The sequence below is a fragment of the Neophocaena asiaeorientalis genome, unplaced genomic scaffold (genome assembly GCF_003031525.2).
Source record: "Neophocaena asiaeorientalis asiaeorientalis breed wild unplaced genomic scaffold, Neophocaena_asiaeorientalis_V1.1 scaffold546, whole genome shotgun sequence".
Taxonomy (NCBI): Eukaryota; Metazoa; Chordata; class Mammalia; order Artiodactyla; family Phocoenidae; genus Neophocaena; species Neophocaena asiaeorientalis.
Window position 1 is genome coordinate 2,295,203 of NW_020175442.1, and position 17,715 is coordinate 2,312,917.

General features: G+C 39.5%; 2 protein-coding genes across 3 annotated transcripts in view; one reads left to right on the forward strand and one right to left on the reverse strand.

The window, feature by feature from the left end:
• Positions 1-526: 526 nt before the first annotated feature.
• On the reverse strand, positions 527-14,111 carry DNASE2B (deoxyribonuclease 2 beta). 2 transcript variants are annotated; one of them, XM_024767872.1, is made up of 6 exons: positions 13,999-14,111; positions 10,856-11,033; positions 6,938-7,019; positions 4,452-4,547; positions 2,910-3,107; positions 527-867 (listed from the first exon to the last, which is right to left on the reverse strand). In XM_024767872.1, exons 1-6 carry the CDS (start codon positions 14,109-14,111, stop codon positions 527-529), a joined length of 1,008 nt encoding a protein of 335 aa, XP_024623640.1. The 2 variants fall into 2 exon arrangements, with proteins under 2 accessions (XP_024623640.1, XP_024623639.1); XM_024767871.1 differs by having other exon boundaries at positions 4,452-4,613.
• Positions 14,112-14,902: 791 nt separating this feature from the next.
• The window catches only part of LOC112415079 (uricase), a 37,813-nt gene continuing 35,000 nt past the window's right edge, over positions 14,903-17,715 (forward strand). The window contains exon 1 of the mRNA XM_024767859.1: positions 14,903-14,934. Within this exon, the coding sequence (XP_024623627.1) occupies positions 14,908-14,934 (27 nt within the window). The 5' untranslated portion in view covers positions 14,903-14,907. The remainder of the gene's footprint in view (positions 14,935-17,715) is intronic.

Sequence of the window (17,715 nt, forward strand, 5' to 3'; positions counted from 1 at the left end):
GGGGTGAGGAGGAGAGTCAGGGAATTCTTTGTGAAGATGAAATTACTCTAAGAGATGGCCAGTCAATCCATGGACAATTGAGAGCTGACTAATCTCGAACAACATTTTTTCTTTCACTCCTTCTATTCTCACTTTAGATATACATAACAGAGTGTGTTTATGGCATATAAATGCTAAGTAGAGGGGTGGGATAGGGAGGGTGAGAGGGAGACGCAAGAGGAAGGAGATATGGGGATAAAGGTATATGTATAGCTGATTCACTTTGTTATAAAGCAGAAACTAACACACCATTGTAAGGCAATTATACTCCAATAAGGCTGTAAAATAAATAAATAAATACATGCTAAGTAGATAAATTGCCACTATTTGGAAGATAAAATGGTAAGCATGGGAGAAAAACATTTTATTTGATGGTATGTGGACCATAAGTAAATTCACAGGCTTTTAATATATAAAGAATAGATCTAGTAGAAGAAGATACCATATCAGTGTTGAAAATGATAGCACATATGTCCTTTCACCAAGTTTAGTTACAGTTCTCATAATATAAAACTAATCCTTGGAATGCTTGGTAAATATGCTGATTCTGGGTACAAATGAATCCTCCACTTCTGAAGGCTTGGTGTGGGCTCCGATTTAGGTCTCCAATACATGTCCAGCGATTTTTGGTGCCCTTTTGGGAAATACACCATTTGGCATGATCCTGATAAGAGCTGAAATAAGATTGTCTAGATGACTTAATTGCTTTGACATTGTAGACATGGTAAGGAAGGGAGCAGTTTGAAGGAAGCTCTTGTCTCTTTCGCTGCCAGGTTTCTGTTAGCAAGTGAGTCTTCAACCGTTGAGCCATCCAGGCTGCAAAGATGTCTAGAGTTTATAAAGAGAAAAATAGTGAGGTTAGTATTTAAACTTAGATAAATCCCTGAAAATATCTCAGGAGTAGAACCATCACGCACCCCTGATATGTGGATGTCACAAGTACAATAGTAACAACATGACTGAGAGAGTGGATAGGAGAACATTTTATAAACACTAAAGTGATATGCAAATAAAAGTTACTAGCATTATTACTAGGATGATATTGGTCTCTGAAAACGTCTTCTATTCCACACATACAAGAGAGCAATATAGGCTTTTGTCCTGAAAAGACCTTTGGAAAGAATAAGGATAGAGCAGTAACCAGAGGCCAGCATCTAGACATCTTTATAAACCATGCCAAAGTGTTTGAATTTTCCTGAAATCAATGGGAAATTTTTTAAGGAGTGTTATTGGGGGATTAATAGAAACTGCTTTATGACCATAAATATCAATTGAGAAGCAATGTGCAGGATGAATTGGGAAGACTACGTTAGATTGGAGAGAGGAAAACCACCAGCTTGTCACAATAAGTGTGGTAACAAACACAGGTGTGAACCATGGCCATGGCAGAAAGTTTAGAGGGGGTAAGATAAATGTGAGTTATTAAGGACTGGGAACTGATTTAACTTGATGATTTGATAAGGGGGAAGAGAAAAAAACAGGGATCAAGAGTTCTAGGGGACCATGCAGAATATGAGAAAAAGAGTGAGATATGTTAGGAATAATGATGAGATGAGTTTGGCGTGTTGAATTTTGTGTGGCTGTGCCACCCTGTGAGCAGGAATGTCCCACTCACTGATGAATACTTCTGTCAGAACAGAGGTCTAGGGTGGAGATCTAGACTTGGGAATCACCTAGCAGGAATATGTATATGCGATAAGGGTAAGTAGAGGACCACAGGGCAACCTAGTCACATAAGGAGTATGCAGAGGAGGAGGACCTGGCAGAAGAGACTTATAAGAAGTGGGAGGAAGACCAAAAGACTGTGTACTTCCAAAACTCAGGGAGGAGAACGTTTCAAAAAAGAAAGGGTTCCAACTGTGCCAAATTCTGCAGAAGCTATTTCTGTCCTGTTAATTTTGGGATCTCTAATGCCTAACACAGGCAAGTAGTAGGCATTCAGTAAATTTTATTCAATATTAAAGGAAGGAAGGAAGTTAGGAAGGAAGAAAAGAAGGAAGTTAGGAAGGAAGGAACGAATGAAGGAACGAATGAAGTAAGTTAGGAAGGAAGGAAGGAAGGAAGGACGGAAGGAAGTTGGAAGGAAGGAAGGAAGGAAGACAGTGAGGTCAATTAAGATGGCCATTGGTGACTGGAGAGAGACTGTAAGGTCTATAGACAGAGAAGCAAGACTGTAGTCAAGGAGCAGTGAGCAAGTAAAGACCCTGAAGAGTTTTCTGAAAGTAAATTTAGAAGAAAAAAAACAGAGATATAGGGAATCTAGAATTGAGGGAGGGTTTTTAGGAATGTTTATATTCTAAGGGGCTTGTAGAGCAAGAGAGCTGAAGTAGAAGAGGGAGAACAGGTTGAGTTTATGAAAGTATTCTGAGGCTGGGATAGGTTCCAGGGCACGGAGTGCACTGCTTCTGTTTGGATGAGAGAAAACTGGTAAAAAAAGAATGAAAATAGCTTAGATTGTGGAGGGTGGGGTGTGCTCTTGAAGTGGTTTCTTTCTGGTGATTTCTATTCTCTCTATGAAGGAAAAGGTGAAGAGGCAGGACTTGAGGGTAAGGAAGTCTTAAAATAGCTACTTAGGGAGTGAAAGAAAAAGGAGACAGCTTGGTTCTGTGCCCAGCTGAGGCTGGAGACTGAGTTTTTACTGGCCTCTGGCTAGATGGTTTTGAGATACTTTTGTGGTTGGATCAGCAACCCTTCTATTCAAGTGGCTAATATTTTAATTGACCCTTGGTGTCCTTTCTCCCTTTCCTTTCTTTGTCCTCCCTCCTTTTCTACTTCTACTCCCCTGAATAATCAGAATATTTCCTCTTTGCAATCCAAAGTGAGTCCAGCAGCAGTGTAATAGCATATTGTTTGATGATGGGCTTTCATACCGTCAAGAAAATAATCAGACTTTGCAAAATGGAGGAATTTTTGTCCCTGGGCTGACTGAAGTGTGGTGAGATGCCGGCCAGGGATCTCTGATGAGCTGGATCTGGCACACAGCTGGGGCATGTGAACGAGCTCCTGGTGAAAGGTTACTGGGATGGAACAGCTATAAACGTTTGGGTTGCAGACCAAGAGCTGAGAATCTGAATCAAGAAACAATAAAGAAAAGTTGAGAATTAAGACACAAATGGAAATGCTTGTTGGTATTTTAGGTCTTGTTGTGAATTAAAAAACTAAATAGAATGAAAAACAAAAGCAAAAGTATTCCCTTCTTTAAGCCAATAGCCTTCAAACTTTTGGTTAAAATAGTTAACACTCCCTACTTTCCAGGCATTATTATGTGGGTTTACTAATTTAATCAGAACAACCTTATTATTAGGTAAGTTCTTTTATCATTATCCTCATTTTATAGATAAATTAATGGAGAATTTATGTCACATGCCCAAGGTTATAAGCTTGTAACTGAAGGAGTTGGTATTAAAACCCAGGCAGTCTGGTCTTGGAGGCCATGTGTTTTTTCCCCCATGTGTACACATACAAAAGTAGAGAACACCCATGTACTGATCATCCAGCTCCAAGAATGACCAACTCATCAGCATGCACACCTAATCTCTATGCTATTAAGCTCTCTAATCATTATAGGAACTCAGCTAGTTAGACTAGGGCTTAATTTGGGTGAGAGGCTCAATAATCCTTTCCATAAGATGGAAATTTGATAAAAAACAAAAATATTCTAAACCTCCTATATCCAGAGGCAAATAATCACTCTTTACTATTTAGCAGCTTGCTCAGTAAAAAGTGATTGGTAAAATACCATTCCTACTTCTCTTCCCTATTCCTACTTTGGATTTTCCAAATCCAAGTATTTTTGGCCCTTTGAACTTGAGATCTTAAGGGAAGATCATCTGGTTTATGCTCTGAAGTGTCATGTTGGTGGCCTACAGGCAACATGAGGTCTACACAATTTAAAAAATAAATAAGATTGAGACCATATTTGAAAATCAGAGGATCTATCTCCCTCTTTCCTTCTCTCTCTTGTATTCTTACATCCTCCCCTAGGTTTCTGCTTCCTCTAAAAAATATGGAGATGTAGGTCTGTATTCCCACAGAACCACAGTATAATGGAGCTGAAGCTTTTGAGGGAAGCTAGGGGAGAGTCAACAACCCAGTTTGTCACTGTCCCCATTGCCCATGCAATGTCCACCTGTGTCACCCATTTTTGTTACCTGCCTGGCCCCTGTAGACATTTGAAACTACTGCCTCTGATCAAGTTCAAAGATTTCATTGGTGGACCAGAAAAGCAAGGTCCAGTAAGTGAGCCTGCCTGAGATCTCACCAAAGCCAATATTAGAATCTAGGTATCAGAGGGTTTATGAATAGAGAAGCAAATTAAGTGATAAATTTATTAATATATTTCCAAATCCCTTCTTCAATATTGTTACCTCTCTTTCTCTCTCTCTCTCTCTTTTTACACACTCTAGTGTTACCTATTGCTTCATACTGGTTGTACTTGAAAGTTATGCAGATGCCAGTTTGTCCATTTCGTCTCCCTGTGGGTGGATACTCATAGCCTTCTTCAGGAATTGGAGGAAAATGGGGAATGGAATGAATCAACCAGAACCCCTGGATTCTGTTCCACAGAAGTAAACCTACCACAGATACAGTAAATACAGATAAATTAGAAAAACAAAGCTCCTTTAAAGAAAACAGAGTTCAAAGCTACAACATTTAAGCCCTTTATACTTCAGGCTAATTTTTTATTAGGCTAATAATTACAAGGATCACGCTCTTTTTCAATAATTTCAAAACCAATTCAGGTACACATCATATTGCCCCATTACTGTTAATAACCCACCACAAAAAGGAGCTAGGGCAGCCACCCTGTGAAGAGTTGAGAGGCATTTCATGTTGAAACTACAAGGAAAATTTGTTTTGGCAGAATGCAAATTTGCTAAATTGGTATTTGACCTTGTTAGACTATGTAGTCACCTGGCAAGCTTCAGATAATGTCTTTACTGCTAAGCAGCTAAGCTATTTTCAAAAGCCAGCTAAAAAGCAGAGTTGAAAGAGAAAATATCAAATGAAAACATGTACTTGCAGTAATTTATTGTGAGAAACTGATGCTCATTTATGTGCAGAATTCACCCAGTTCCACAAGATTGAAAAAAGAGGCAGAGAGAAAAAAAACAGGGAAGCCATATTCTAAAACACCCCAGTTAATTGTATTTAGTAAAAATCTCTGGAGCAGACTAACATGAAAGCCAGAAAAGAAGAAAACAGAAAGATTTTCATCATCTTGTGACATGGCACAAAGAACCCTGTCCAACAGGCATCTATGACTATTTCTGTGTTTATAAATATATCAAGACAGTTTTGGTATGCTAACTAGACTTTCCAGTTTGCATATGACCATGGAGACATAAAAGTCATGTTTGCCTTAGTGTTAGAACAGAAACCAAATGCCTGCCAGTTATTTCTTTTTCAAAGAACACACTTTAAGGAAGCAGAGTATTTGTCAGTGACTTTGTCAGTGGCTATGGAATCAATACCTGTGTCGAGATGGAAAATGTTCAAAGTTCAGTTGCCTCACAGAGCTGGATGATCTTCAGGGACTCTCTTCGGCCCAGATGAGTATTGCTGTTTGTCTGAAATCCTAACTTCCTGGTACAAATGCCACAGGATGTCGGGACACCTGTTGGCAGGGAACTCCCCAATGTGACATCAGGTCCCACTCCTTTTCCAGCCTTTTTTCTAAACCCTTGTATCAACTAACAGGGTGGAGCGAAAATGGTGGTGGGAGGTTGGTAAAGGAGAGGTTGCAGAATGAGGCATGTTATAAAAATTGTTGGGTTCCATGCAGATAGGACCATCAGGAAGGCAACTTAGCTAAATCAAAGGCTTTCAATGCTCATGACATTTGACAGCCATTACAAATGATATTCTGAATCAGAGGTCACAAACAGGCAGCCCACAGGCCAAATCTAGCCTGCAGATACATATTATTATGCTTGCAGAGTATTTTTTAAAACTTTGAATTTATTACCAACCTTTAAAAACTGGGGAGATTTCCCACAAACTCTAATTTTCTCTGGAAAAATTGCATTCCCATAAGGCAAGCTGAGTAGTAACTGCTTCCTTAGAGCAAGTATATACTCTCCAGTTCTCTAGTTACCTGCCAGTTCAGCCCCCTTGGCTTGCTGACATCACTTGCCTGCCTCTGAAGACATTTGAGTTTGGAACCTTCTGAAGAATACTTGTTGCCATGGAAAGTTATTCATGGTATATTAAGTTGAAAAAAGTTTGAAGTAGTCATTACAATAGTTTTATAAAAATGTTTCAAAATATGTATCATAGAAAAAGTAGAAAGTATTAAGTGTAATTATCTAATGAGTATTAGGATTACAGAGCTTTTGTCTACTATCATTTTGAATTTTCCAATAACATATATATACATAGTTTATAAATTGAAAAATACCAAAAATCACTATAATAAAAATTATTATAATTATAGAACAAAATATATAACAACAAAAATTACTATAAAAGAAAAAATATTTTAAAATACTTTTTCAAAAGTGTTTACTGTATTTCAAATGGAACTTGACATTAAGAAGGGTGAATTTTACTCTATGCAAATTATACCTCTATAAACCTGACTAAAATGTGTGTACAGTATACACACACACACATATATATAGTCTGGCTGGTATTCCCAGTAGTCAATATTGGATTTCTTCTTTAAAGTATATATTAAAAGATACATTAAGAAATAAAATGGGATTTGTGAGAAGGATATTGCAAAGTCAACGTATATCATTATAACCTGTGATACAGAAATCACTCATTTTGATAACTCAGACCATTAAAAAGAAAAGCTATCTTTTTAGTATGGAGTATAAGACTACTGAAGATGGAATGTTTACAAAAATACTGATTTCCAGTAGGAAAGAGAAAATAAGAGCCTTTGTCATACCTTTGGTGTGTCCGTACTTTCTGCTGTAATTCATGGATTTAGGGACTCCATCATTGTATATTAGATAGGCTGTGTTGTTATCCTGCAGGGACATTTTAGGGTTATAATGGCATAAATCTTTCACTCATAAATGCTCACAACATTTCTACCAGCTACCCGGCCTGCAATACAGAACTTTCATTAATACACATGAGAAGTCATCCGTTCTAATAGGCAGCTTTCCCATCGATATGAATTCTGTGACGTGCAAGACAAGGGACAAGAAGTCCATTCTCAACCACACATGGTTTTGTCTTGTGTGACAGGAGCCCTGTGCATTGTGATGTGTGTGTGAGGGCAATATTCCTATTTCAGTTATTTTGGACCCATGTTTCTGATCTGGCAACTAGTGTATGATAAAGGGGTACTTAAATATTCATTCAGGAAATGCAGTAGGAACAACCAGCCAAGGATTACAGTTAAGTTTTCTCCATTGATATTATAGGCACAATGCAGAATTGGCTGTCAGGGTCTGATTTCCTCTGCTTACTTTGTGCTTCACTGCTTGGTCATAGCTTCCTGTTTAATCAGGATTCCTCATTCTCTGCTTCTCCTAGCTCCGTGATAGGGGAGGATTTTTCTTCAATCCATTTCTCCTGTCACTTCACCTTTTCAACTTGACATTTTCCTGCTTAAAAAAAGTGGTATGATTGAATGTGATAATGGATTTCCTCTGGTAAGGCAACATGCGAGTACATTCCCCAAACAGTTGGTCAAATCTCTGAGTCAAAGTGAAGCTATTATTTTGATAGTATCTCTTTGTCATGTTTTGGAAACTTGCTTATATTTTTTCTGTGTCGTTCCATTTCAGTTGTGTCATGATGCAGTGACTTTTAATGAAGCCAATGATGTCAATATTAAAAAGTCTCAGTGACATAATTAAAAGCAGGAAAGGACATCCCATCCCCTTAAAAAAAGACCCTTGCTTGTCTCTCAGAAAAAAAATCAATAACTGAGTTTCTTACAGGTGCTTCATTATTTGATATAATCTAAAACCATTTTTTTAAAAAAGGCACAACATAGTCTCTACAACATTCTTGGCTACTATGTTTAGGAATATTTAGGAAAGTAAGCTATTTTCTTACCTGCATTTTCTGTAATTGACCATCGCTACCGTTGGCGTTCAGATTCTCCACTGGAGAACTCTGACAGTTAGTTATCCTGTGAGCCTGTATGGAATGCGGTGACAAGGCCATTGTGTGCCTTTGAGGTACAATGTGGAAGGCCTCTGGGAAAATTCAGTAAGGAACTTAATTCTTCTAATAGATGAAGTTTAACATTCTAACCAGAGGTATAACAGCCAGCTAAGGTAAATGGGATGTAGCTCTAGTGAAAAGAGGCTCTCTCATAAAGCGAAAAAATCATGACCTAAGAATAGGACCTGGAGATTATCATACTAAGTGAAGTAAGTCAGACAGAAAAAGACAATATCATACAATATCGCTTATATGCAGAATCTAAAAAAATTGATGCTAATGAACTTATTTACAAAACAGAAACAGACTCACAGACTTAGAGAACAAACTTATGGTTACCAGTGGGGGAAGGATAGCGGGGAGGGATAGATTGGGAGTTTGGGATTGACATGTACACACTGCTATATTTAAGATAGATAACCAACAAGGACCTACTGTGTAGCACAGGGAACTCTGCTCAATATTCTGTAATAACCTAAATGGGAAAAGAATTTGAAAAAGGATGCATGTATATGTATAACTGAATCACTTTGTGGTACGCCTGAAACTAACACAATATTGTTAATCAACTATGGTCCAATATAAAATAAAAATTAAAAAAAAAGAATAGGCAGACCTAGGCTTGTGCCTCTAGACCTTTTTTTTTTTTTTTGGCCTCGTGGCTTGCAGGATCTTAGTTCCCCACCAGGGTTTGGGGTCCAACCCAGGCCCCCAGCATTGGAAGCATGGAGTCCTAACCACTGGACCACCAGCGAATTCCCAGGACATCTTTATTCCTTTAACACTTATGTTAGGTATTATTTTGACTACTGGATGTTGAATAAGAAGGGTATGGTCTCTGACCCCAGTCTAGCAGGGAATAGTCAGGTAAATATAGGCAACTGTGATATAGTTTGATAAGTGTTATTATCAAGGTATATGGAAGGTTCTCATTTACAAAGGCAAAAGAAGGGATATTTTCCAACATAACCCTGATATTGGCATAACTTGACATTTGAGGTTTAAAACCAGTTGGTCTGATCTTGCATTCTACTCTCTGTCAGAAGTTCAATTCCAGATCAGAAGGTGGGGAAGTTGTGTTCTCATGGTCACTTCTGGTACATAGTTCCAACTTCCAGAGAACACTCAGTCTTTTTGGTTGTTCTTCTTTGGGCTCCATGCCAATCAGACATGGAAATCAGCCCCTTTACTGTCATTTTCTTCCCAGAATCCACCACTCAAGACATTGCTTGTGAGCAGGTTTTACTGAAGGTATGAAACATTGAATGGTTTTACATCACCAAGCTGACCTGCCTCCAATCTCCCTCCATGTTCTGTATACTTTTTAATTCCTAGCTCCCATCTACCCCTTCTTTATTTTGCAGAGCAGTTTAGCTCTCACGCCCTCCTAGGCTCTGGGGCTACTTTTGCACTTCCAAAGATCATTATTATAGTTTGCCAAATGAAGACCCATCTTCCCCAAATAAGATAAATGACAGAGGCTGCAATATTGCTCTTGCCTTTCTCTTCTTGGACAGTCTGCAGTTGGGCGGGGAAGAATGTGTTTATTTTCTCACTGATGGGTTATACTCCAGGTTTTCCATCCCCAACCTTGGAAAGCAGAAGCTGCTACAGGTAGTTTTGCTTTTACACAATAATTGACTAATTCAAAACAGGGATATTGCTGAGAATGAACAATTTCTAAAAGCCTCTAGGACAGTGTTTGGAACATCACATGTACTGAGACAGCTTACAAATAAGTTTTGACTTTGTAACTTGGCTCCGATGGCTGGTCTTAATGACAGGTGAATAAAGTGGATACCTGTGCACAAGGTGACAGCTCTCTGCATATTTTCAGTAAATGTTCAAATAGTGGTGCTAGAGTCTAACTCAGTATTGTTGTGGGGATTAAATTAGTTGACATATGTAAAGACCCAGCACGTTGTAAGTGCTGAGTTATTTTACATATTTACTTCTCTATAAATTATTGTTAGGAAATGCATAGACGAGTATAATTGGATGTTAATTATTGTTCGATTTTACTTGTCACCCCTGGTTGAAAAGCAGTATCTTGTCACTGAACAGCAGATGGTGCCTGGAATGTTGGGAGACTGCCCACATTGAGGTAGTTAACTCATTGCCTGATGGAGTCCAGATAGCAGGTTTAAGCTCCATATTCAGGCAAGTTAGTTCCAGGGCCTTGAACTAGAGCCCTAGCTCTCAACCTACTATTTTGAAAATGATTAATTAAAAGGAAGACCAAGCAGAACCCTTTACTTTTCCCACCAAACTCATCCCACCATGGCTTAAACAACCCATAACTCATGGCATATTGATCACAGATCTATATTGCATTGTAATAGGAGAGGGCACTTCTCTCTATTTCCATTAAAGGAGTAAGGTAGCAAGTACTGAGCACATTGGCAGAGTTTGGCAGCCAAAAGATTTCAATATGTAATTAGTTCACACTTTGCCCAGTGATGCCATTGGACATAGTGCCGAACATATCAACAATCTGGCATTGCTATGGAGTATGTTGATGTATTCCCTAAGGTCTTAGTTAGATTGATTCAGATTCTGAGCTAGCTTACTTCTAGTTGCTAGGATTGCGCACTGGGTAGACAAGGAGTTAAAATCTTTTGGAAGCCTTGGAGTCTGTATTATGCATTTTATACGATTCAAATAAATGATAACTATAACATACCTCGGAAGCATATGCTTCATATAGCTGTTGTAATGTCCTTCCCAAAACACTCTTGGTGGTATTCATTAGTTGCTTACTCCTTCTCCAGCTTCTGGTTGCAGAGTCTAGGTATAGGTACTCTACCCCAGTCTCTCGACCTTCCTTGTCTTGCCTTTTAGGCAACTTATAAAATGTAAACCTAACAAAAGAAATAATTATGAATCACTAACATTTCCTAACTCTTTCCCTGATGGCAGCCACTGTGTCAAGCACTTAAATGTATCATTTCACTTATGTTTCACAGAAGGCCTCTAAGTCTAAGGAAGGGGATTTGCGCGAGCTCTCTGCCTCTTTTTCCACCCTTACTGTTGCTCCCTCCCAATGAAGGAAATGCAAATCTGACTGTACGTGTTCTAAAAACATTTACTGGCCTGGGGGGTGGGATCCCCGTGGTAGAAGTTCGCATACTTTGAGAATGACTTCTCTGTTCTTTCCTTTCCTTTCTCTTCTCTGTTTTTCTCTGCTGCCTTAGGTGCTTGGCATGCTCATCTCTTTGTAGTGGGCTGGCTGCGTCTGAGATTTGGGTTTAGTCATCAGAGTCAGTGGAGGCTTTCTTGAGCCTCTGGCCTAAGCCACATTCTTCAGCTCAGTTTATCAGAATGCTCTGCATTGAGGATTCAGGTCCAAGACCAGCCAATTAAGTAAATGCCTTGCTTTCTTTACTATTGTCACCTATCTGTATATCTCCTTTGGTTATCTCACAGGGAGGAGAGGTTGTTAGACCCCCATGGCATTCAGCCATTCTTGGATCATCTAACCCAGGGTTTCTCAGTGTGCTGTATTCACATTTTGGACCCCATTATTCTCTGGGAGCCTGTTCTGTGCATTGTAGTATCCCTGGCCTCTTCCTATTAGATGTCGACAGTACTCCCCAAGTCGTGCCAATCAAAAATGTCTCCAGACATTGTCAAAAGTACCTGGAAGGCAAAATCGACCAGTTCTAGCCAAACACTCTTTAATAGCACAAACCCCACGATTAACCCTCAAATACTCACACTGGACCAAACATTGGAATGCATTCACTATTACCCCACAACAGTGTCTCACACTGCTGAGAAAAGCTTCAACGTTCACTTGGTTCTCATCAGTCTTATGCTTCCACTTATGCTCTTTCCTGCCCTGTCCAGGCTTTCTTACTCTCAGGGCCAGGTCCTCACACATGGGAGGAAACATGCAATTATTCTTTGATGCTGACCTCAAGTTCCTCTGCCCTTTAACTCCCGCAGGTAGTTGTAGCAGCTCGAGACTGTGCCTCCCTGTCTGCTTACCACAGCATTCTCTCTGACAGATATTGCTAAGTAATATGTCCATTCGGTTGTGGCAAAAATAAATTTTATATATTGATCACAATTTGGTGGCCCACCATTGAAATGTTTGTCAACTATCATGGCACACCAATTAAGGACTAGTGCTTTTAAACATTTTCCTTGGGTGACCATCTCCAATTATAAGCTGAAGATTTCTGAATCTATTTCTAGCCCAGATCTCTATGCTGAGGTCTAGATAAACCCAAATACAAAGATGTCTCAGAGACCTCCAACTCCATATCTTCGAAACCAAGTTCACAATATTTTGCGACAACTCTACTCATCCCCTGCTCTTAGGGAACACATCCACACAGTCACAGAAGCCAGCAACCTGCAAGTCTTTCTTAACTTCTTCCTCTCTCCTACTCCCCTGTGCCTATCCATTACCAAGTCCTCTCAGCGTGTTCCTCCTCTCTATTTCCTCTTCTTTAACTTGGGTCCATACTTCTTCTCACCTGTAACACTGCCGAAGTCCTATTGGTTTCCATGACTGTAGACTAGTCCCCAGCCAGCTGGCCTTCAGAGTACTGCCAGTGGGCTTTCTAAAATGCAAATCTGACTTTATCAAGTCCCCACTTGAAGTCTGTCAGTAGCTCCCTTTCATGGTCAAGTTCAGACTCAGCAGTTCAGCACATGAAACCCCTCATGACCTGGCTCTCACCTATCTCTCTAAGCTCCCCTCTCCCTTCCTGCCATTTCCCCATGTTCTCCCGAAGCGCCAACTTTACTTAACTGCTTCCAAACTCTCCCCATTGCTTATTGCCTCTGGACCTCCTCATTGCTTCTTCATTGACCTGAGATGCCCTTGCATCTCCCTTGTTTTTATAACTAACTCATAATTGTGCTCAAAACTTAGCTCAAAACTATTGGGTTGGCCAAAAAATTTGTTCGGGGTTTTCCGTGCGATGGTATGGAAAAACCCGAACAAACTTTTTGGCCAGCCCAATACTTCCCCAGAGAAGTCTTCTGGGCTCTATCCTCCCCAGTGCCCCATCTAATGCCCCATATATGCCTTTACCACGTAACGATGAGCTCCTCGAGGGTAAGAACTATGTTTTGTTCATATTTGTATTTTCAAAACTCAGCACAGGGCTGGTGTGAGCTCAGTAACTGTTTGGTGAGAGACTGATTGAGTGGATCTATGTTCTCTAGCCTGAAGTTTACACAAAGCTTGATGCCAACCATAAAGGCTAACCTAAACACCCTAATTAAAGAGTGAAAAAGTGATCAAAGCTTTCGGAGAATCCATGACTGTAACACAAAGCTGTGTTTCGTCTCTTTGACACTGCAGGAGACTGGTGACCTACCACCCACTCCAACAGCTGTCTGTGCTGTCCAATAAATAAGGTTAACCAAACAGTGCTCTGTACCATCAAGCCCTCTTTCTCCTTCACATAAGGAGACGCTCCAGTGTCAGGGAAAAATTAACCTCTCTCCTTCATCAACTCTAAAAGGATGTTGGAAGGGTTCTGTTAGGAAAGCCACAATGCAATTAAAGGAAATTGCCAACTGAGAGAAGCTGTCAGCTCTAACACACCTCTGTGGCCACCAGCCTTGCCCTGCTGAGAGCATGAATCAGGCCCACGAGGGGCTGCTAAGCTCTTTCTCAAAGGGAAGCTCTCTCATTCAGAAGCCTACCCCTATCTGGATACGTGGCTCATTTACACACTTCAACTTGCTTTCTTTTTAAGGGGAGAGGTGGAGTGGAAGTCTCCTGAACTTCACAGTGCACCAGTTAGCCACCAGTACTCTGGCTTTCTATCTGCACGCACCAAGCCTTACATTTCATTTACCTACCAATCCACAGCTTCACCTTCCTCGTTTCTGCACGATATTGTTGTCGCCTTCAGGATCCCAAAGAGGCCAAGGAAGAGCAAAGCCAGGGGTGTTCTTAGAAGTCTTGCTGTCATTTTCTATCTGGCACCTTTATTCCATGGCGCAGCAGGAAACTTTCCCCATGGATCGTGGAGTCTGAGTTTCAAGTCTCTCAGACTGTGCTGGCTCTGACATTTGATTCCATTTGCTTCTGCCATTTGCTGTTTAGGCATTTTCAGAATGGGACGAATCCCATGTAATTGTGTGATTCTGTCACAACATGCCGGCGTGACTCTGAATGCCTTTGTGCTGAATTGTTGACTGCTGAATAGTTTGCAACGTCATCAAAAAGTCCTGGCAAGAAAAAAAAGGATGTATCGTTAACTCTTGGGAGTAAACATCATGCAGTATGAAATTCAGTGGACAGGAGAACTCTGTATTGATAAGTAGATGTTGAATAAAAACTGTTTCATGTTTTTTCCTTTATGATTGTCTCTCTATGAGTGAGAGCAAATGTTTGTGGTTCAGACATTACACAGAAGTGACAAAACTTTATATCTTAGTAATAATTAGGATCTATCACTTGTAATATTCTCTATTTTAAGGAAACATTTCCTAAAGGGTACTTCAAAGGCTTGCTTCAAAGAAAGAGCAAATTCAGTTGTATTTTACTGAAGATGTTTACATAGCCTCTCCACCTCCTGGTTTTAGCCACTCAGCGTGATGCTTTACTCCAAAGAGGCCTTGGTGTCCAATTGGTTGCAATGCAATCAGGTAAACATATTGACCGCTCACGCTTCAGATCAAATAAAAATGTTACAAGCATCTGTTTTGCCCAAATTATTCTTTCCCATTCTTGAAACTGAATCTGAAGTTGAAGGCAAAGGGAAAATGGCTCATTTCCATGACTATACAAAGGTGAGACCATTCTCTTTTTGGAGGAGGGAAGAAGTAGATAGGCATATGAAAACATTTCTTTAAGTGCATGATGCCTTTGAATCAATTATTAAAGATGCTATAATAATAAATAGCAGTTTACTTTATGCCTGAAAGTCATTATGGCTCTGATCTGTCCCTTTGCTTATGGATCCAGATCAGAGTCACTTAGGGATTCAGACTAAATTGGACCCTTGCAAACTGGATCACTTCTATGGTTGAGCTGGTGTTGTTCAGGATCCTTGGGGTTCATAAAAAACGAAGGGCTTAGAGCTCTTTCTCCTAAAACAGAATTTTGTGAGGAATGTTATGGGCCACCTGCCCACATCTTCCTGTGGTGCTGGCAAAAAGGGACCTCAACCCAAACCTGCTAAATAAGAATTCTTCCAGTTGGGCTCAAGAATCTACATTATTTACAAGTCTTTTGGTGATGCTGCGGCACCCTAAACTTTGAGACTTAATGCCCTGAGGCCAACGTTGTGCTGTATCTGGTGTCACAACCTACCCAACTGGTAAACCGAGAAGCATTTTTCTGACCATTCCTCCATGGGTATCATCTTATTTAATGTATGTGTTTACTGCACTCAGAAAAAAAAGGATTTCAGCAACCCCAAAATTTCATCAGTTTTTAAAAAAAGTTCATAGCATGAAGTTTACTTTTCTAAGTTAAAGTGAAATAAATTCAATTTTATCTTGTGATAACTTTTGGTATTATAATGATAACAGGTGAGTACACAAGGCTTAGGATTCATTAATTCATATACAGAATGCAAGCAACTTGTTTTCATTTATGTAGGCTAAAGAACGTTTTTTGAATAGGATATAAAATAATTCTCATTTTCTCCTCATTACACGCTTAGCACAGTGCCTGGCAAATAGTAAATGATCCATAAGTGTTAGCTAAGATTATTTTTACTACAACCTGAGCCCTTCCTGTGATTGAGCTGCAGGATATGTGTATTAGGATGGTTTTGCTAAAGCCAATTTTATTTCAAGATCTGGAAAAATGCAATTAGGTTCTTTCCTTTCAGGTGTCGCTTTCAATAAGCTTTCTTATCTCTCGTTGTTGCTGAACTGGTCATGCTGATGGTCAGTCAACAACCTTCCTTATGCAATCACTAGGTGTCAAACACTGTACCCGTGGTTGAGGGGTTCCAGGGATTTCAACATTACCCTAAAGCCTAGATTCCAGTCCTGGGTTTTTACTAAAATCAGCAAAGCAGTGTCGTGGAAGGAAGCACAGTGAATTCGGTGGATGGAGAAAACACAAACTGAGCAGAATGTTTTTCACATTACCCGCTTCTGAAGCCCAATTGGTACAATATTATGAAAATATCACGTCTCCTTCACAATATGATTACCTCTATATAGTAGAACTAGTAGAAAATCCCTTCATTGTAATTTGGCCAAGTATAGTGAACAAAGACGAGTACTTTACTTGGTAATGGGCTTCTTTTTTAATGGTTGAAAGTTTGCATTCATTCATCCAATAATCCTAGAAAATCTGTCTTTTTTTAAAAATTAATTAGAGTTTACAATGTTGTGTTAATTACTGCTATACAGCAAAGTAATTCAGTTATACATACATATTCTTTTCTTTTATAGGCTTTTCCATTATGGTTTATCATAGGATAGTGAATATAGTTCTCTGTGCTATACAGTGGGACCTTGTTGTTTATCCATTCTCTATATAAAAGCTTACATATGCTAACCCAAACCTCCCACTCTATCTCTCCCTCAACCCTCTCCCCCTTGGCAACCACCAGTCTGTTCTCTATGTCCATGCTTCTGTTTCCATTTCATAGATAGGTTCATTTGTATCATATTTTAGATTCCACACATATAAGTGATATCATATGGCATTTGCCTTTCTCTTTCTGACTTACTTCGCTTAGTATGATAATCTCTAGTTGTGAAAATCTCAGTCCTGATCTCTTCAAATTTTGCCTCTTCCACATTCTCTCTATCGTATGTTTCTAGTACATTTTTAATACTATTCTTTAAAATTTTTTTTAAATTGTAGTTGATTTACAATGTTGTGTTAGTTTCAGGTGCACAGTAAAGAATATATATATATCCTTTTTTTTAACATCTTTATTGGAGTGTAATTGCTTTACAATGTTGTGTTAGTTTCAGGTGCACAGTAAAGAATATATATATATCCTTTTTTTTAACATCTTTATTGGAGTGTAATTGCTTTACAATGTTGTGTTAGTTTCAGCTCTATGTATACATATAACCCCATATTCCCTCCCTCTTGCGTTTCCCTCCCACCCTCCCTATCCCACCCCTCTATGTGACCACAAAGCACCAAGCTGAACTCCCTGTGCTATGCGGCTGCTTCCCACTAGCTATCTATTTTACAATTGGTAGTGTATATATGTCGATGCCATTCTCTCACTTCGTCCCAGCTTACCCTTCCCCCTCCCTGTGTCCTCAAGTCCATTCTCTACATCTGCATCTTTATTCCTGTCCTGCCCCTAGGTTCATCAGGACCATTTTTTTTTTTCTTTTTAGATTCCATATATATGTGTTAGCATACGGTATTTGTTTTTCTCCTTCTGACTTACTTCATTCTGTATGACAGACTTTAGATCCGTCCACCTCACTACAAATAACTCAATTTTGTTTCGTTTTATGGCTGAGTAATATGCCATTGTATATATGTGCCACATCTTCTTTATCCATTCATCTGTCGATGGACACTTAGGTTGCTTCCATGTCCTGGCTACTGTAAGTAGTGCTGCAGTGAACATTGTGGTA

What these genes read in the sequence shown, in the direction of transcription:
- DNASE2B (XM_024767871.1), bottom strand. Translation starts at nt 14,111, where the DNA reads ATGACAGCAAGACTTCTAAGAACACCCCTGGCTTTGCTCTTCCTTGGC. An exon ending in ATGAAGCATATGCTTCCGAG is followed by an intron (nt 7,020 to 10,855) that starts GTATGTTATAGT and finishes ATGTCCCTGCAG; the next exon opens with GATAACAACACAGCCTATCT. An exon ending in CAACCAGTATGAAGCAATAG is followed by an intron (nt 3,108 to 4,451) that starts GTAACACTAGAG and finishes TTCTTGATTCAG; the next exon opens with ATTCTCAGCTCTTGGTCTGC.